General features: G+C 37.2%; 1 protein-coding gene across 4 annotated transcripts in view; it reads right to left on the reverse strand.

The window, feature by feature from the left end:
- Window positions 1-34: 34 nt before the first annotated feature.
- LOC132204758 (uncharacterized) overlaps window positions 35-20,404 on the reverse strand; it is a 47,907-nt gene continuing 27,537 nt past the window's right edge. The window contains exons 10-31 of one of the 4 annotated variants that reach the window (XM_059633500.1): window positions 18,199-18,288; window positions 16,948-17,165; window positions 16,328-16,478; window positions 16,138-16,275; window positions 15,960-16,078; window positions 15,648-15,720; window positions 15,487-15,534; window positions 14,953-15,115; window positions 14,450-14,561; window positions 14,248-14,280; window positions 13,786-13,842; window positions 13,060-13,106; window positions 12,831-13,006; window positions 5,595-5,642; window positions 3,235-3,445; window positions 2,783-2,917; window positions 2,496-2,610; window positions 2,321-2,432; window positions 2,062-2,184; window positions 1,571-1,635; window positions 1,449-1,519; window positions 35-1,285 (exon numbers count right to left, since the gene is read on the reverse strand). In XM_059633500.1, the coding sequence (XP_059489483.1) occupies window positions 1,117-1,285; window positions 1,449-1,519; window positions 1,571-1,635; window positions 2,062-2,184; window positions 2,321-2,432; window positions 2,496-2,610; window positions 2,783-2,917; window positions 3,235-3,445; window positions 5,595-5,642; window positions 12,831-13,006; window positions 13,060-13,106; window positions 13,786-13,842; window positions 14,248-14,280; window positions 14,450-14,561; window positions 14,953-15,115; window positions 15,487-15,534; window positions 15,648-15,720; window positions 15,960-16,078; window positions 16,138-16,275; window positions 16,328-16,478; window positions 16,948-17,165; window positions 18,199-18,288 (2,474 nt within the window). In that variant the 3' untranslated portion in view covers window positions 35-1,116. The remainder of the gene's footprint in view (window positions 1,286-1,448; window positions 1,520-1,570; window positions 1,636-2,061; window positions 2,185-2,320; window positions 2,433-2,495; window positions 2,611-2,782; window positions 2,918-3,234; window positions 3,446-5,594; window positions 5,643-12,830; window positions 13,007-13,059; window positions 13,107-13,785; window positions 13,843-14,247; window positions 14,281-14,449; window positions 14,562-14,952; window positions 15,116-15,486; window positions 15,535-15,647; window positions 15,721-15,959; window positions 16,079-16,137; window positions 16,276-16,327; window positions 16,479-16,947; window positions 17,166-18,198; window positions 18,289-20,404) is intronic. The other 3 variants (XM_059633501.1, XM_059633502.1, XM_059633503.1) reach the window with 3 other exon arrangements.

Here is a 20,404-nt window from a genome sequence, read left to right on the forward strand (position 1 = left end):
TTTATTTAATTATAAATCAGAGCACCTGTTTATTTTTTTTTTAATTAATTATTTCATTTTATTGAATTACCAACGTTACAACTTCTGATCGGATAATTTAACAGCAAAAGGCACATTCCAATAAGGATAACCACGAAATATCATTGTATTTAAAGCCGTCAATTCATCTTTTCCATTCTACGATTTTACTTTTTAAGTAGCATACTCGCAAATCGAGACAAGTAGTGTGTGTGTGCAACATTATAATAATTTTACACCGTTTCTTAATTCATACAGTAATCGATTTCCGCATTTTTATTTTAATTATTACTTTCCTACGAGGGTGCAAGCGTACGTCGTTCTCAAAATTTTCTTCTAAATTCAAATATCTCAACAAAAACGAAAAGTTCTTCCTTTTTTTTAAGGTACATAAAATATTTTATATACATTCGTGTGCGCAACAAATTAATTCCTCCATATAATGATTAGACATGCTTAAGTAGAACAAATAGTTGCCGTTAGGGCGGGTTCTTTTGATATACCGGACTAACTAAGTAAGTGGTAAGGAAAAGTAGTTGATTCTTTATATAATCATGACTTCTACTCGCTTAGTGTAATATCTCTGTAGTTCAGTCGCTTCGTCGGTGTAAAGTGTTCTTACATTTTACAATATATTATATATTCATGATTTTTATTGTCAGTGAGGTGGTAACTAAATATGGATCGATGGACGAATGCTTAATTCTTCTCCATTGATTAATAATTTCATTCCTTTGGCCACGATTCAGGGTTAATTCTAACTAATTTTTTTTTTTAATTAATTGTTCAAAGTCGGAAACTTTTCTCAAGCTCACCTTTGGGATATAAATATTTTATACACAAAATTTTGATTTGAACTTTAGGCGTAATCCAACTAAATTAAGTATTGACTGAGGTGTGTGTTCAGAATAATTTCCAAAAGTGGCAAGAAAATTGGATTCTTTTTTTTTGGTGTGACAAATATACATATAAATTAATTAAATAGGAGAGTTTAAGAATTATTTATAGCATGCAGAGTGACTATTAATTCGGTTTGATTGGTGAAATGCATCTCAATGATCTTCTTCTTCTTCTTCGTCCCTCCTTTCCGCTGATATTTCAAATGCGCTCGACGTAGTTTCCGGGGAAGGTTCCGAAGTGGCCGGTGCGGTTGCTGGTGCCCACGTACCAACCGTCATCGCATTTTTCCATCACAAACACCGTGTCGCCCTCTCGAAGCTCGAGTTCGTCTTCGTTTTGAGGCTTGTAATTGTACAAGGCTCGGTACCTTAAACGAGAACCAAATATTCATAAAAATATCATCTATTGCATTAAATTTTAAATAAATTATTAATTTTTGGCTTCTTTGGAAAGAAGACCACAGCGATTAAGGCATTAAAGCAAATTTAATAATGAAAATCTTTCAATTTTGTTAAAAATAAAAAACTCACGGCATCGGATCGGACCGAGTATCGATGTGAAGGGTTTGGTTCATGTACGGCAAGTATCTGCTGCTCGGAACCTGATTTCAAATTGGTTAGTGAAATCTTTAATTTTTCTTGCGTGGACTTACAGAGTGTGGCGCAGAACTGCCATTCATGTAGGTTCCACTTAACTTTGGCATTGGTTTTTGTGCATCTGAAATTGTGAGGAGAAATCTTAAAAATTTCAAACTACTTTTATAGCATAATATTACAGAATTAATAAATCCAAATTAATTATTCCATTTTGAAACTAATATAAAAATAATGAATTTGAAGATCGAAAAACACGTGTTATCAATTTTCATTTCTTTAAAGCAATTCAAAATTATTAGCTGGTGCACTTTATTTATATAATGATTAATTCCAATTAAAAAATATTAATTTTTAATCAAAAATTTGATTATTTAATGAATAAAAAAAAAATTAAACAAAAATATTAAATAAGTTGAAAGGTTATTAAAAATTAACAAGTTAATCATTATTTTAAAATGTATCAACCTAATTTATTTAAGTTTATCTTTTTCAATTTATTTTCCTACTTAATTTTAAGTTTATTATTTTCATTTTTATTTTTTATTACCTAATCTCTCTCCAGGTTCATTGATCACCTCAACATAAGTACAAGGGAAGATTCCTCGTCTCAACCCGATTCTGCCCTCGTACCAATTGTCGTCCACTCTCCTCGTGAGAACAACCATCTCACCTAAATCATAATAAATCAATTTTTTAATTACAAAGACATAATAAAATAAATAAATTTGTTGCTACGATTTTTATTAATTTTTTTTTTTTTTACAAAATTCACTATTATTCGCTATTAAAATGAATTATAATTATACCTTTGACTAGGGACAATTCTAACGAACTCTGGGCAACAAAGTTGAACTTTGCTCGCGCCTTGCCCTCGGAAGGACCTTTCGGCGTGGTGCGCACACCGTCGTAGGGTATTATCTGCAAATGAGGTTGTTGCCTCGTTAATTAAGTCTCTTGATAAATTTAAATGCGGGCTCTCACCTCGACGTAGTTGAAGGGGAAGAGACCTATCGAGGCGTTGTGCTCGCCCTCGTACCAGTTTCTGTCGATTTGCCTCCTGACCAAGATAATATCACCTCGCCTGAATGTGAGCTCCCTAAAAGCAAAAAAGGGAATAAAAGGATTTCATTTAATATTTTGGAAATTTAAAAATAGATTATTGTTGTTATCAAAGGGATTCCTTCAAGAATTTTTTTCCACATTTGATGAAAAATATTTAAAAATGACAAATCGCTTAGGTTGAAAAGTGCAAGTAACTAAATTTTTACCTGGGTGTCTGCCCAACAAAGTTGTACAGGGCCCTTGCGACCGTCTTTGGTTCTGGAGTTCTATCCCTTCTGCTAGGAATGTCGTCAAAGAAGTTGTCGTAGCGGTTCAAAGGGATCGGAGATTTCTGTGACGGACTAAAAGTGATAAAATGAATTTTCAAATATTAATTATCTTGAAATATTGCAATCAATTTTATTTATTTTATATTTATTATTAATAAAACGTAGTTCAAAAGGTACTAAAAGAGCTTTTTTAAATCCTTTCCTAGGAAATATATATTCAAAAGTTAAATTCAAAGATTGCTTTTGTTGATGAATAAATTTAAACAAAATTATATTGATTAAAATTTCATCCTAAATTTGGTATTAACTTTTTAATGTTTTTTCCTGGAATTATAATAATGATTTTTAATTTTCTTTATTGGATTTTATCATTATTTGGTGATAATTACGTGAAATTGTCGGTGTGTCTTCTGCTCTCGATGTCTTGCAGCTCCTGAAGGTACTTCCTTCGGCGCTCTTCCTGGTAGATGCGCCTCATCGCCTCCTCCTGTCTGCGCGCCAACTCCTCCTCGGACAACGGCGCGTCCCGCGCCAGGCCTCGCACGGGACTGCGGTAGTGAATGGTCACGTCACCGCAATCGACGAATTTGTGAGGCGACTCTAAAATTTCACCCGAAAAATTGAGCACGAAAACGGAATAATAAGAATTTCAAACGTTATTGAAAAAAAGCACCAACGAAAAACGATAATAAAAAAATAATAATGAGAGTGAAAGCCTGAAATTTGAAAATCCTAAAATTCTGGTTAGTTACAGACTCGTTAAATGAAATAAAAATCAATAAATTACTAACAAAAATGAATAATCTTCATGCACACGGATGATCGTTTATATTTAAAATACAATTTTAAGCATATTTGTTGCTAACAAGTTCCAATGTCACGAATAAAAAAAATGACATTTAATTATTCAACCTCATCTCTTTTCAATATATTTAAAATATTTGTCCACAAAATTAGTCTTTGTGGACAATGTTTTTGCGTAAATTGCTCTGCAGAATAATTTTCACAAGGAAAAAATACTAATTTTTTAGTCCCTCCAATTTATACGTCTAAAAGTAACGTTTTTGGAGAACATTAATTAACAAACAATAATTATGATTAATGAAGTAAACGACTCACTCGGTTGGACAAAAAATGTGTCTGGGAAAGGAGACGCACCTGTGTCACACACGCACACACTGGCCAAAGCCGACTGCGAGTCGCGCCGCGAACTCGAACTGAAGTTTAAGGCTGCGAAGCCCGTGCAGTGTGCGCCACTTTCGGAACGGATCAAATAAAAGTCGCAAAGACAATAATATACGCACGGCAAGGACGGAAACGGGAGCACCGTGTGTACGCGCGAGACACGGGAAGAAAGTGTAAATATATAAATAAGAAAGAAATGAAGACGCGGCGGAGATCACACGCGGATGACTTTCATCCTCCGTCGGCGTGATGCAAATAAAGTAAAAACGTGCGATTGGGTTTCGTTTCGGTAATAATATATGTGTATATATAATTAAAATGCATCAGGGACGTGCAGATCCACCAATTATATCCGCCCCCCACCGCAACACACATATGTACATTTTTTGTCATTTCGTGAGGTTTTGGAAGGTTTCTCTCCGCATAATTAACGCCAGCCGAAAAGTGGGTCGTTCATGGAATTGATTTTTTTACAGACGTTAATTGAGAATTGAGAAGAGGAATTCTTTCAGTTATTAAAAGTTGAGAAGAAGACAAATAATAATGACGCAATAGTGGCGAGAAAAACAATGGGATTTTAACTCGGTTGAGTGAACTAGGAAGTTGAGCGGGTTACGCAATTGGTGGTAAGTAAATAGAGTGACATTCCACGGAAGGATTATTTGTGATGCATTCCTAAACCACGTGATATATTTGTAAGAACAAAAAAATATTAATAAAAACATGAAAAAAATTATTAGGTAATTTATCAATAAAAACGGCAAAATCAATAATTAAAAAAGAAAATTGATTTAATAAATATAATAATTAATAATAAATATTTAAACAAAATATATATTTTTCATTAGAGGATTATCCAGATTTTTAATATAAAATAATCCTTTTGTGATTGTGAGTTTTTTTTAATTGAGAATTAAAAAAAAAACTATTGCCAAAGTTGTGCGAGAGCTTTTTTTGTAATTAAAGTGCATTTGGAAGAACAAAATCCGCTTCTGAACTTTTTGTATTTCTGAAAAATAAAAAGTGAAAGAGATCAGATTTCCTTCTTCTATTATTCTATTTTTCACGCAACCTTCATCGTCGACGAGAGTTCATCTGCACTTTTTTTTTTACAAATAAAACTGAATGGCAGGGGGAGTTTGGCAGCAGATGCGGTTGACCAATTCCATTCACGCGCGGCCTGTTTTTCAAGCAATGAATTATTCACGCTGCTATTTAGAACGTTTTTAAACCAACCAGCTAATTAGAAAAATTATCGAGGTTCATTTTATCGGCACATCTCATGCAAAGGTCGACTGATTTCCACTTGGATCAATTCCAAAACAAACAAACAAAACATGGGATGAGAAAACGAACACATGTTAGTATAATGGACGGATCAATCGATCCCCCTCCCTATTTTATATTATGAATTTATATAAGAATGAGCGCTGATTATAAAAGTATTGCATGATAATGAAAACATTGGATTATTTAGTTAGATTAAAAAAAACGGGACGAAACACGAAAAAATGCTCGGACGACAAAACAGAGAATTAGTTTTTTGATCGGCGGTCTCTGTTACCTTTGTCCCTCTCGAACTCCTCAAAGAACGACTGTAGCACATCTGGCTCTATAATTAGAAATGAAAGATGCGTTGAAGCAATAGTAGTTGGGCAAGTGATTAATTGAGTAGGCGGCTGTGAGGACAATTAAAGTTAAAGCGACGGTCATGAAATAATATACTGAGCAGGCGACATTGAAATGCACCAGACTTTCAGGCTGCAGCACTAATTGATTAATTGGACCATTTGAGGGAGCAACATTAAAAAAGGCGATTAATTCTTCTCGATGGGGCACAAAAAAAACACAATTCTTATTTTGAAAAGTTTCATTTCATTGAAAGAATTAAAATTCAAAAAAAGATATGCATAGAAAAAGGTTAAATTAAAAATAATTTAAATTTGTTCAAAACTTAACCGATCATTACTGATAATACTAATTGTTAGTGGGAATCCCTAGAAATTATTTTATGCTTGAAATTTAAATAACCCAAATTACATGACTGTAATCAAAATTGCGATTTAAAAATTCGCACAAACAAAGTGTTAATCGTTAATCAAAGGTTATATTTCCTACCAAAAGTATTTTGAACTTGAGGAAATTGTTGATCTCAAGTTAGAAAAATGAACTTTTACTCATTGGGTTGAATTTATTGATTGAGTTAATCAAAATTCTGAAATAACTCCATGTTCGAAATCATGAAAGGGCGAACTTTCAATGAACCTGTTTCGACCCTTAGCATTTTTTTTATCGCAATTCTGATTCAAGTCATGGAATTAGTGCTTCTGTTTATTATTTGTTTCAAGGAAAAAACATTATTCAAGAGGGCATTTAACAGTTTTGCAGTTAAAAATCATAAAAAATATTCATCTTCGATTATTTAATTTAGTTTTGAACATAATTAATCAAATAAGTTTTATTTTAAAAATAGTTTCAACGCAGCAATTAGTTTTAAAAGCATAAATTTTGATTTGAAAAAAAAAATCGACGACCGATTATCTGAAATTGGTCCTTAATCGGAACTAATAAAAACGAGTAATAAAAAATATCCACTCATTGGTTTCCAATGGCAGTTAATTGAACGCAGAGCAATAAAATGATAGCGAGCGCGACAAAGAAGCGCCTATGCACAATATCAAGTCGGCACAAAAGCGCACGCAGACAAAAAGTGCGAGCACATTTTTATTGTTTACCAGCGCGGGCGGAGGCGACGCGGCCGTCGACAAACAGAACAATAAATGCAAAGCACTAACAGGCACTGGAGCGAACGATTTTCATTCTCGGGGGTCGCATGACCGGCGCCTATAAAACTCAAAAACTGACACGGCCCCCGCGAGCGCGTGAAAGAAAGTACGTATAGAAAATCGCTGCGAAAAACGCATCTCTCTATTTCGGTCGGGCCCAAAAATAGCAACAAAGAGAGAAGAGAGAAAATTCCGGCGGGCCAGGAGATGAGACTGGAAATTGAGTGCGATAAGCTCGGCTGCTCGTCACCCTTCTGTTTTCGCTCCGAGTGCATGACGAGACAAGGGAGATGGGACAAAAAGAAAAATTTTAAAAAAATATTCCAAAATTTGATTGGAAATTAAAAAATTGTTTAAATTTGAAAATCTAAGGCGAGTCTGTAAACTTCGGATGAAACCATACAAAAATTTTCAATAAATTCTTTAATCCTGATTTTTTTTTCATTATTATTTTAAACCTTTGAAAGTGACACTCCTGGACGAGGCCCTCGACGATGTCCGGTCCTGGGGCTGGGCGTCTTCGATCGGTCTGTAGGTGAACTTGGGCTTGTGCACCTCAGGGTCGTACTTGGGCGGCTGGTTCTTGGCCTTGAGGATGGGCTTGCTGAAGTAAAGAGGCGCCACCGAGTGCAGCTCGCGCACGTCCGGGGTCGACGTGAACATCTGTCCGAGCAGAGATGTGCTCTCGAACTGCTTGCACAGCTTGTAGACGTCGCCGCTGCGGGAGCGCCGCTGCTGCAGCGAACCGCCGCCTCCGGAGGCGGAAGCCACCTTTTTCTGCACACCACGATCACAATTATAACAAAAAATAAACGTTTCCGACCTTTCCAAGATAAAATTGCGTTGGTTTCAGAAAACTTTAATTAAAAATTAAAAAAAAAAGTAAAACTTAATCTTTTAAAAAGTTCTTTTTTTACTTTTATAAAAGCAAAATATAATTAATTTAAGTCTTGTTTAAACTATTATTACCTTTAATAACTTTTTGACCAAATTTATAGAGTTGCAATGTAGTTTTTCTTTACTTTTCACTTTTTTTCTTTCCAAGTTCAGTGAACTTGAATAATCTTCTCCTTTATCCTCTATTTTATTTAGTTTTATTTTCCCTAAATACTAAAAAGCCGAATAGCCTTTTTGCCTTTCCGTCAAAGAGTTAAGCAAGTCTCGCTAATTTTTTCGCCTTCCTTCAGTCGGACGTGAATGAGAGACAAAGCGTCTCTTTGTGCCGTTGCGAGTGAAACCAGTTTTTCTGCCGCAAATAGGGTTCACTGAGCGCCTCTGTGCGCGCTATGGGGTTTCTGTGCGATCTAAACGTTTTTTTTTATTTACAAAAAAATTCTAATCCGTCACATCTCGTTAACCAATTTAGTATAAAAAAGTACCTTACAATTAATCAAAACAGAGATTTTAGCTTGAATCAAGGATTTTTATTATGAAATGTTGAGAAATTTGAACTGATTGCAGTGAATGCTTTTAAGAAACCTTTGAAATTTATAGTTCTGTGACGTCACAAAAACTTGTTTGTAGGACAAACACGTGTGTTTGTCTCTCTTTTGTGAGCTCGGCGTGCACAAAAGAATTCGTGAGCCCTACCTTTATGAAATTTGAATAAAAAAATCTCGACGTGGTGTGAACGCACGATCTCACGAAAATATATAATTTGTGAAAAATTAATAAATAATGAGACCTTTAAAGAAACGTGTAAAGCACAGAATTCAATTCATAATTGACATTCCGCAGAAAGTATCTGAAAAGTTTGTCCTCTTTGATTTTAATGGTTCTCCTCTAATTATATCTGGTATTAATTTAAAATTATGTTGCATAATCATTGACTGCAATTTGTATTGAATGACAAATGAATTTAAATTGTTTATTTTTTGCTATAATAACTACTCTAAAATAATTAGAGACAAGTTTTCAGTCCCACTTTGACAAAGGTTGCTTCATTTTAACTTAATTTCAAACATTTCAACGCATTCTAATTTTATTGAGGACAAGTTTGCTGCTCATTTCTACCCTTTTTGCAGAAGAGAAACTGGTTTTTCGCAGTTAAAAAAGTAAATTTTCAAATCTAAAAACAAGAAAAAGGAATTTGCATGTAAATGTTTTTCTAAAACCAACGCAATTTTTCGCCGATGTCTTTCGAGTACCTGCAAAGTGGCAGTTTTGCTGATGACATTCACCCTGGACACGTATCGGTCCTTCAGCTTTCGGGGCGGAATGGGCGACGGCGTTCGGTGGCGCTGCTCGAACTTCTCGGCCAGGGAGCGCACGACGGGCGAGGTGCTGCGCGCCCTCAGCATGGACGTCGGCGTCGAGGCGCGTTCGCCGAAGAAGTCCTTGAGGTCGGTGCAGGAGCGCGACGAGGGCAGCGGCCGCTGCACCACCGTCCTGTTGGACGCCTCCGAGGACGTCGTTTCGCTGCCCCGCCCGCCCGCCCACTCCTCCACCGCTTTGGCGGCGTCGGCCGGCGCGAGCACCAGAACGAACTCCTCCTCCCCCTTCTTGCCGTCGTTGTTGTCCAGCGAGTAGCACGTCCGAGGCGACAGTGACGGCGACTGCGGCTGCCGCGCCGGTTGCGGCATCGCAGGCGCCGCGGGAGGCTCTTTCGGCTTCGGATCCTGGCGAGCACGCAAACGCACCGTGTCACCCGCGAATTTGCAACAACAGGGGTGCAAGCAATTTGTGCCGGCACCACAAGTAATGAGTCGCTCAATATTCTTCTTCAAAATTTCGAGTATTTAGATTACAAATATTAATATGTAATAAAACCACATTAATTTACTGGATTTTTAATAAATCCAAATTTGTAATAATTTAATTTTTAGAATATTTACCAAACATTGAAAAGGAAAAGTAATTTTGATGAAATTTTATTCATGATATTAAACAATACAATATTAAAATAATTTTATATTATTTTTTATTAGTGTCATAATTTTAATCTTTTATATTTAAATTTGTATTTTAGTAAGCGGTTTTCTTTAAGATAACACAATTTAACGTTTTATAGAGCATAAAAATATATATTTTTAATAATTTTTTCTAATAATTATTTACTTATATTAAACCTTATCATCTGGACACTTTAATGAATAGTTGGTAAATTTAATTAACAACACCTCTTTAAAGATTTTGTCTTGTTTTTTTTTTTATATTATCAATCCAAAAGTTGTACAAGAAAGTATTATTTTAATTTGTAAAATGCATTTACAAACGCAAAGTACTTAATTCCATAAAGATTTTCCATCTTAAGAAGATTACTAAAATAACAAAATCAAATTTCTCTAAGGAAATCCAAGGGATGCAATTGCAATAAATTTAACTTTTTCACAGCTTCTTTTATTTTAAAGTTGCCAATTGAAGGCTAGTTCTAAAAAGAATCAATTTATAAAAGTAACATTTATTTTGGCAGATATTTTAAATCTTATGCTAGATAAAAATTTTGATATGTTTATTTGGTTCCAACTTGTATATTGAGGACCAAAAATTTACAGCCTAGGTGCATAAATTAGTGTTTAAAATTTTATTTTAACACATCTGTTAAATCTTAATCAACTTTATATTAAACCTTGATTCTATTTCTATTTTCTGAAGTTTTGATAAATCCTCAACAAATAATTTAATTCCTTTGAGCGACTCAGCGACTTAAGCAGTGCGGCGTGCGCAAGAAAGTTTGGCGTATTGATAACGTTACTCACGGCATGGCTCTTGCTGGTCGTCTTATCTTCGAGCTTATTCTTTCCGACTGGCACCGCCGGCGTTTTGCCGCTGGCACCGCTCTTCCCTGCCGCCCTCCTCTCCTCCCCCTTCACTTGGTGCTGCTTTTTCTTTTTGCCGACGCGGGCCAAAATCTCCTGGCTCAGTGTCATGGAGATGCGACGCTTTTCGCTCTCGGAGAGGCTGCTGGCCTGTTTGCAGGCCGTCGGCAGGGCGGCCACCGAGTCGGCCTTCATGCTGGCCGAGCGTCTCGCCTCCTTCCGGCGCACCACTGGCGAGTACAGTTGGTCTCGCGTGAGCAGCGAGTTGCGCCGCACGTGGAGGGTGCCACCCTGCTTTTCGCCACCCACGCGCACCTCGAACGGCGACGGGGGCGGCGTTTTCAGAATCGCACTCAGCCGGCTCTTCAGCGCCTCCACCTCCTGTCCGGTCAGACTGGACGACCTGCACGGTCCAGCACTCCTCGATCTCCTTTTCTCCACCGCGAACTGCTCGGCCAGGTTCTGCACCGAACTGCCCCTCCACAGGGGTTTGTAGGTGTCCTTTTGGGCCTGCATCTCCTCCAGTTTGGCAATCTGCATTTCCGTGGTGCCTTCTGCAGAGGCGATGGACAGGTATTTGGCTCGAAGATCCTCGACGGACAGTTGCTTGCACCTGAGGCCGCTGTCCGGTTTCCAAAGGTGGTTCAGCTGCGTCCTGGAACCGAAAATCCGATCCCTCTGCGAAACTTGCAAATCGTTGTAGAGCTGCTTCATCTCCCTTTCGGCCTTCTCCAGGGTCCGTTCGCACCACCACCTTTCGAAGTTGGCCAGTTTGGGTTGCTTGATGACCGCTTTTCGCACGTCACTGCAGGAGGCGGTCAATTTCTGCAGGTTGGCGATTCGCTCGAGACTGCTGAAGAGGCGCGACAGCTCTTTGAACTTCTGTCCGGGGGGCAGTTTGTGTTTCAGTTCGAGCAGGTATTCGATGTAGTCGGCCCTGGATTGGGGCGAGCGCGGCCTCAGGTTGCCCGAGTCGTACATGGGAGGGGCGCTGGAGGACCTTTCCTTGGGCTCGATGGCCAGACAGGGCGCCGACGAGTGGAAGAGCGAGTCGTACACGCGGAAGGGCGACTGCGAAACGGCGCGTCGCTGCGTCAGGAAGATCTGCGTGCTCGTGTCCGTGCTCGGCCGGACGGTGCGGACGGTGTGCGAGAACTTTCGCGCCTTTTCCAACACCGTCGATGACCTGCTGAGTCTCTTCTGCGGCTCTTTCGAAACAACGACGTTCTGCTTCGGAATTTCTGATTTCTTCACCACAACCTTGGTGACCCTTTTTCCATTTCCATTCTGTTTCTTTTTCTCCTCCTGCTTTTTCTTGGTGGCCTTTTTCTTCGGCTCCTCCTTGGTTTTAGGTTTGGCCAAACTGCTGGGGGCCGGCGCCGTTTTGGGTACGATTTTCTTCTTCCCCACGCAATCCGCGTGGCGAACGGCGGAGGCGGAAACTCTTCGCACCGGCGCAGTCAAGTTGGTGTTCAAAATCTGCCGGCCCTTGGGAGAAACGGAGACGGAGAGTCGAACAGGTTGCGGGTCTTTTTCCAAAAGAACCGTCGTGCAACGCGTCGTGGTTCCAATGGGGATGCGACTCGGCTTGCCTGAGAGGCGGCTGGTGATTTTATCCCTCAAAAGGGTGACCCTGTTCGGCGTTGGAAAAGTTGACCACAAACGCAAGGTTGGGTTGTGTCGCGAGGACCTTCGTAAGGGCGGCAACGGAGCTGCAAATCGTGCTGTCCGTTTGAAGGTGGAGAAGACCGGCGGGACTGTCCGGACAGGGTAGAGGAGGTAGGACGGCACGTGGTAGCGCGGCTTGTGGACGCGGATGCGCGTCAGGGTGGACGAAATCGGGAAATACTCGATGCCGTCTGCAAGATTCAGGTTCGATCAGTCCTTTTTTTAGTTTTTTTGCATTTTTTTCCCGTGAGTGATTCTCCTCATGCTCGTGACGTTTGTGCGCTGGAAGTTAGTGTTTTCAGTTCTGAAGAAGAATTTATTTTGTGCGATTTAATTTTCGGACGGGACATATTATATAGAATATGAAGAGTTCCGTGTGGTTTCATCCAAAGTGCTCACCTTTTGATTTTTTTATACATTCTTAAAAATAAACACAGATCTAACAACTCCACCACCAAAATATATAGTAAATTTGCATGCCCAAAGGCGTTCCTAAAGAGAGCTAATTTTAATAAAAGCAAAGTTTTGTCCATATCATTTGAGAGAGAGAGAGAGAAAAAAAAATAAATAAATAAATTCAGGTCTTACCTCGGGGTTTTTCAGGTGCCAGTTTTCGCAAACCGTGCAGAGGAACTTCACCACCGGACTGAATGGACTTGTACGCTTGTTTCTGCTCGACGGGGCTGAGGGCGCTCGACAACTCGCCATCGTCGCGTTTCTTGAAAATCAACTGCGAGTCGCTGTCGTAACCGTCTTTCAAGGCGCTAGAATCGTAAAATTAAATTGGCTGCCTGCTTTTTAAAAATATTATGCTCACTGCGCCATGAACTGCTTCTTGACTGTTGATTGACTCTCAGCAGCATGCTGAAAACAAACGGAGCAGTTTCGCTGTTAGAGATTTATTGGTTTTGAGAAATTAGAATTTTTTTTAAACATCCAACCTTTGTCGTTATTAATTCCAGCTCTTGCAAATCCTTTTGCAGCAATAAAAATATCAAAATAGATATAAATTATTTTGTTTCCTATAATTCTTAAAATAAAAAGAATTTTATCAACAAAATAAAAATAAATATAACTTTGTTGCCTATTTTATACAACAATGAAAGCAGTTAAATTTAAAAAAAACCGATGCTCATCAGAAAACATAAGTCCATGTGATTTTGATGGCAAATTATTTCTTTTTTTAAATTTTAATTTAATTTCAGTTAAGAACTGAATATTTAGAAATTTGATAAATAAAATAACTTTAGATAATAAATCGCCCAATTAAATTTTGTCAAAGTCTGTCTAGCTTTGAAAATAATAAATGTTCTAGAAATTTATCAAATCTTTACTTTCAAATTCATATTGAACAAAAATAAACATTTGGGTAGAAAAAAATTAAGCCTGATGAGACACCGAAAATAAAAAAGATCTAGATTTAATTTTAAATCTTTACAATTTTTTTTCTTCTGGCCTAAATAATTAAGCTTTTGAATTTCAAAAGTTGTGCTTTTTACAAAATATGAAAATATACAAAACAAGGACAAAAGGTGACACCTACACTTAAGGAAGAGACGTGCAACTTTTTACTCTGTGCCGACGCTTGCATGCCAGTTTGCTGAAATACAAAATGTACACATTGGAGTGAAAACAGACGAACATACACTGCCGGGTGAGAAAGTGTACAAGGGAGTAAAGACTACTGTGTGTGCGGATTGTACGTGTTAATATTTATACAAGAACAAAAAAAAAGAATACCAAGTGGAGAAAAACGCTGCTCACAACAGGTGGGAGCAATGAAAGAAAATAATGATGTGTATAGTATATAGTGGTGAGTCATTAATGAATGAACAGGCACTTTTTTTTCATTTCTCTTACGCGGAAAAAGATTCTCCATCGTGACTGGTAGGGAGCGTTAATGTCAATCCACTAAAATAGGGAGGTACAAAGAGTGAGAATTTTCGAGACATGCCTGAATTAAATGGGATTTTAGCGGGAAATTATGTGAACGAAAGAAGCCTACCCCGTCAAAGATGTCCATAACCTCATCCCACCACTAAAACAAACATTATAGAAGCATTAGTTTACACGAAGATAAAAACAACCAGCGCTCCATTAGCCTCTAGCTAAATATATAAACGTAATTTCGAGATTATAAAAATGCGAGGCGTTAATAAAGATAAGCTCGAGACACGTTAAATTTTTGCTGAAAGCGGCTGACTCACCAGCTTGGCTTCTTTTTCTGAGATGCTCGACCTGCCGGGCTCGTAGTCCTCAATTCTGCCCGGCTGGTTCTTGTACACCTCACAAGCGTGTTTTATCGAAGGGGAAATGTACCTGAATAAAAAATTTAATCAGATTTTATAATTTACAATTACTAAATACTCAGACCTAAAATATATATTTTGTAAATAAAGACTTTGAACTTTTTAGATATATAATTTCGATAAAAGAAATTAATTTACAATTAGAGATTAAAAGAGTTGACAAATTCCAAAATAATAGTTTTTTTCGTATTGAAAACAAAAATAAATCCTTATTTAAACCAATTTTATTGAAAAAAATTCTGTTTTATTTTTCAAATGAACTGCTTTTAAAATTTATAAACTTTTCATAACCAGCAATAAATTAATTAAAACCGATTGAAAAAAAAATTGAAAATCTCTAATGCAGCATAAATTTTTTTACTCTTTTTGTGTTATTTTGACTTGACCGGACTTGACTTTACCTTGCTCTGGGCATGGTAGACGTGAAGTCCGGCTCCTTGTTCTTGATGCGTCGTCTATCTAATGTGGCATACTTTGAGGAATACCCTGTCGTCGCATCAGAGTCGTATTCTCCCGTCGGCTCCGGCTCAGAAACGTATCCCCCAGCCGAACTGTACGGATATCCTGAAATATAAATTATTTAAGAATATTTCCTCTTTTTATTTTTTTTATTTTTGCAACACGTAATAAACAACACAGTGATTGCTTTGAAGTGATCTGAAGCAATGACTAAATAAGGTGCGCCAATGCTGAAAAGGTGTTAAAGCGGAAAGCATTTGTAGAGATAGAAATTAAGCGTGATTAATTAAAGAAATAAGTAGTTGAGTGCAAAATGATCGAAGATAATTATGGATAAATTGCTACAAACGTGCATATAACACGCAGTATTTGATAGCAATTAATGTATATACGACTGAATTTGGTAATTGTTTTATACAAATATTATATATAATAAAAAAGCTATCAAACAGCTAGAGATTTTGAAAGATTCACACCTCGACGGCTATTGCTACTAGGCCTGTACCGAATAGTTATACTGTCATCTGTAATAAGAACAAGAGAGGAGCCCATTCAGTATCTGCCTGAGAATTTTATTTCTGATTTTTAAATATTATTTTATTCTTAAATGATACAGAGAAAATCAAAATCATCTCACCATCTTTTCCTGCTTTGTGCAATGAGTCGTACATCCTTTTGTACCACTTGCCGTAATTTTCTTCTTTGATATTCTATGAAAATTAAAAATATATTAATGACAATAAATATTTTTAATTATTAAAAATTTGAAATTGTTAAATATAAAAAATATTAAATTTATTTAGCATATTAAATAAAAAAAAATACTAAAAATTAGTTTGAAAATAATCTCGATACAACAAATACTTCGCCAAAAAAATTTAATAAATTTAAAATTGTTAAATTATTATAAAATATTACTTTTATTTTAAAAAATGGTTAAGATACTCACTGATCTCATGACAAGAGGGATGCCCTCTTTGGTGGTTGGACCAATTCCGTCATATTTCTTCGGAGACAGTTGGACAATTTTCTTATTGTCCTCGACCTCCTCTTTTTGGACAGTGTAAACTGAAAATCAAAATATTATCAAAAATTCTAATTTTTCACTTAAACGTTATTTTTATTACGAATATCATTTGGGTTGACGGTTTCGGCGTCTTGGTGCTGCTGCTGTTGCGTTTCTTGTCTCTGCTGCTGCTGGTGGTGGGTCTCGTTGGCGCTCATCTTGTGGTCCAAGTAAATCGCGCCTCTCGGGATTTGGCCCTCTGCCACGGAGAATGAGTTACGGCGACTAAAGGAAACAATATAAAAACGCACCTCGGGCTTTCTGTAGCAGAGTGACGGTCGGGTTTTGCGCTCTGGGCAGCTTTGGCAGGTTCAGCGTCAATTTCCTATCCAACGAGCTGCTGATGTTGTGCGTCGCCTGCTCCCTGCTCTGTGCGGGAACCAAATCGAATGGCGGGGTCACCTGCGGAAATAAATCGGCCCATTAGTCTTCGGGTGCGGGTGGAAGGAAAAATGACGTAGGAAAATTACTCGGTTCATCGATCTGACCCACATTATTTGCAAAGAGAAAGAGCGAAATTTTAGCTCAATTTATTTTTAGCAAAGAAAGAGTCAGATTATTTGTTAGTTTGAAAATTTTTTAGACTCAAACAATAAAAGAAAAGATTTAAATTTAAAAAAAGTGAAAACCAATTATTCTACACCAATTTGTCACGTTGAAATTTATATTTGCACTGGAAATGAAATTTTATCATCTTTTTATGTGACGGATTTCCAATTTTACGAAATTTTGTTGATTTAATTTTTTTATTTCATCACATTTAGAACCAGTTTTCTTCAGAAAACCTTTTCCAGAAAGAACCTTTTAATTCTTCCTATAATTTTATTTAATTTTTTTCCATCATGTTTATTATATTTCTGAATTTTCTCACCGGTTCTTGGTATGCAGGCGGTCGAGGGGGTGGATTGTTGGTCTCGAACCTGACGGGACGAAACTCCTTCCTCTCTAGGGTCGGAGACGCCTTCGGGGTCCACACTGGAGGCGGTGGGGGCTCGTCATTGTTTGAGGAGGTCGGCGACGGCAGGGAGTTGTTATTTGGCAGCACAGGATTGGAACTCGCCGCCCTTCCAGGCTTCGGTGACCAGACACCTGCAGGGAACCAAGTAAGAAACTTCGACTCTTTGCTGACAAAATTTTAAATAGGAAAATAACGTACAAACGTAAATTTTGGTAATTTTCTTTAAAGCAGGCAAAATTTCATACCAAATATATATATGTACATTGATATTCATTAAATTAAAACAAAGCTTAAGGTTAAAAAACTGTTCTATGTACAAAACCAAATCTAGATATTTCTAGGAAACGTTTCTTTGAGGTCCTCGTCAGTATTTATTTTTATTATAAAATTTGTAAGATTACAAAAATGTATGACTGAAAGTAATTCTTACTCCTGAGAATTAAAACAATGTTCAACTACTTTCACCACGAAAGAAATTTGAAAAAATTAAATTAAATATTAATATCAATGTATAAAACATGTTCATTTTTAGTAAATTGAAGCGCTTTAATATGTTTAATTAGTTCAAATCAGTTCAAATATGTTTTTGGTGGGAAAGGTGAGCCCCAGTTTCATGCCTTGTTCATATTGAGAATCCAGAATTTTTCAATCAAATTACGATTTCAGTCAGCAAATGCTTTTCTCTCTCTTTCAAATTCAACAATAAAAATATTTACTGAAGAGGACCTTTAAAAGAATCATGCTGTAAAATAATAGAAACATATCAAGAGTATTTTATATGTCTTGGGGTGAGTATCGATGGAAAGGTAAATGTGTGAGTGCGTTTTAGGCTCGCTCTGGCCTCCTCCACGGAGAAGAGCGGGTCTCTGTTACTTTTTAGCCGGCTCCGTCCGAATCTTGGCACGCGCACGCCGTCCCAAGGGCTGCGTGTGTTTTTACTCACTCTGTCGTGTACTCTGTCCTAATAAATTACCATATTTACACTCTTTGACGCCCCGCCATTATCGGGGCTCCAGAGTGGAAAAAAATTTTAATTTCGAACTGCGGATGCATTTTTAATCTTTTTAATAGTTTTTAGTGTGTCAAATTTCATCAAAATGGGGTTAAACATTTTTGTTTGTTTAATAATTGCGTTTTTTTTTAGGTGTCGTCTTTGGGCCTTACCTGGGGACGGCGCCTTGGCTTTAAAAGTGGGAGAAGGCACTACTGTGGTGGTTGAAGTTTTAGTCGTTGTTGATGTTGCGTTATTATTGCCTGCAATAATAACAACAATCAGAAATGGGAGCGCATCGGGATGGCGCAACACGTGAGTGAATCACACACTTTGTTTCTTTCTTTCAGCGCAGCTCCGTTTGATTTGCCAAATTGGTGTTGAGTAATGTTTGCGAAAACGCTAATTGCCGCTAATTGTGGTCTGTGATTCAGTGTTCTTTATTCAAATCTTGTTATGAACGCAGGAATAACTGCCTAAAAATATATAATATTTTTTGCTTAAACAGTTCATTACTCAGAAAAGTGTAAATTCATTTCAGTCAAATAGTTCCTATGTATTTTTTTTATAAATAGAGAAATAAATTTTTTAATTATTTTACAATTATTTTAGTTTCCGCTTCAATAAATACGCCAATGACACAATTGGTTTAAAGCTGATTTATTTCAAATTTTAAACTGCCTCTTGGAACAAGAATATCCTTTTTGGGCAAAATATTAGTTTTAAAAAGTTATGATTGTTTTTTTTCTTTAGCAAAAATATATTTCCGCAAGCTATTTTTCAAATTCAACAAAATTATAAGCTTTCACAGTAATTACGTGTTTCTGATTGATTTTAGCTAAAATTCCTCCTATCCGATTTAGAAATTGAAATAATTTACAATTTATTGGGCTAAAAAAAGTGTTTGAATTCAAAAATAGCTCTCGGGAACGGACGAAAATCGATTTATGAGCAAAATATTTTGCTAACTGTTTGTTCCAAATCACCGTTCTCTCGCCCACGGCAGGACGAAAGTTGCCATCTTTCTCTCAGAATTCTAAAAATGAACGAGCAGCTCACGTTGGAGGCGGTTGAGATCTCAAGGTTGCTGCAACACTTTTAGCTGGACCGATTGCATAACTCAACAGGCAATTTTTCGATACTGAACAGACCCCCGAGGAATCCGACAGACTTTTCATTCATGAAAAAAAAATCGAAAAAATGTACCCGGATTCAATTTCGCTAGTGCTAATAAATTGAAGAGGCGACCGCGAATAAAAAATAGAAAGCCCCTCCCTCGTAAATCAATTTTACGCGCCGATAAAACTGACCTGTGAATTTCATCTCGGCGGTGGAAGGAAAACGAATCTCCGGATGGACCGACTGACTAGAGCGTGCTAGCAGCTCGGCGCCCGCAACCACACTGACAATGACAACAAGTTTGGCTCCGCCGGCTGGAAGTGCTGCCAGAAACGAGACCGACCAATTTCTCTCTCTCAAATTCGAAAAAAAAAATCGATTTAATCAAACTTTCAACTTTTGTTTGAAAACAGAAAAAAAATGGATTTTTGCATAGCTATTTTTATTTGCGTCCGGTTAATAAAAATTAAATATGGACGTCTGGACAAATTAGGACAAGAAGCGCGACCCTTTCCTACCGGTTCGTTTGTGGTGTTTATTTTAAACACAGAAACTCCCACGGCCGAGCATTTCGTCAACTCTCTCGGCTGTCCTGTTATGCTCCTCCACGACTGTCTATAAGGCTAATAACCACGGCGGCTGACACACGATTTGGACACTGGCCAGCAGCGAGCGCCGTCGCCGATCTGCGCCCGATGATACGCATTATTAGCTTAATTGAATTATAATTATTTGGACAAAGAATTCCCGGGGCGCGAACACGCATCGTTTGTCAGTCAGCCGACCCCTCGGAATTTTTAATGAGTTCTTTAAATGGGACGTTCACACCAATTTTCACTTCGTTCCAGCCGCTCCATTAAGTTCCGAGTTCCGAGAAATGACGAAAGGGTCGATATGAATTTGGAGGAAAAAATGTGTCTTAAATAAATTGTTGTTGAATCTAAAACTGTTGTAAAAATAAATATTTGAAAAAATTGAATCCAACCTAAAGCGTATGAGATGAATTAATATTTTAATTAAAATCATGAATTTATTTTTTATCACCGTTTCAATGAAGATCCAAAGGTTGAGAATTGGTAAAAATCTGTTTTTTCAAATTTGATTTAATGCATTAAAAAAATATTAATTTATATTATAAATCTTATGAATATAATAAATTATATTATAATTATAATAAAAATTATAATATAAATTGAAAGTTTTCAATTGTTTTTATTACAATGAAAAATAAGAATACGCTCTTCAGTCAATTCGTGTCAG

The sequence above is a fragment of the Neocloeon triangulifer genome, unplaced genomic scaffold (genome assembly GCF_031216515.1).
Source record: "Neocloeon triangulifer isolate White Clay Creek 2 clone unplaced genomic scaffold, ASM3121651v1 ptg000022l, whole genome shotgun sequence".
Taxonomy (NCBI): domain Eukaryota; kingdom Metazoa; phylum Arthropoda; class Insecta; order Ephemeroptera; family Baetidae; genus Neocloeon; species Neocloeon triangulifer.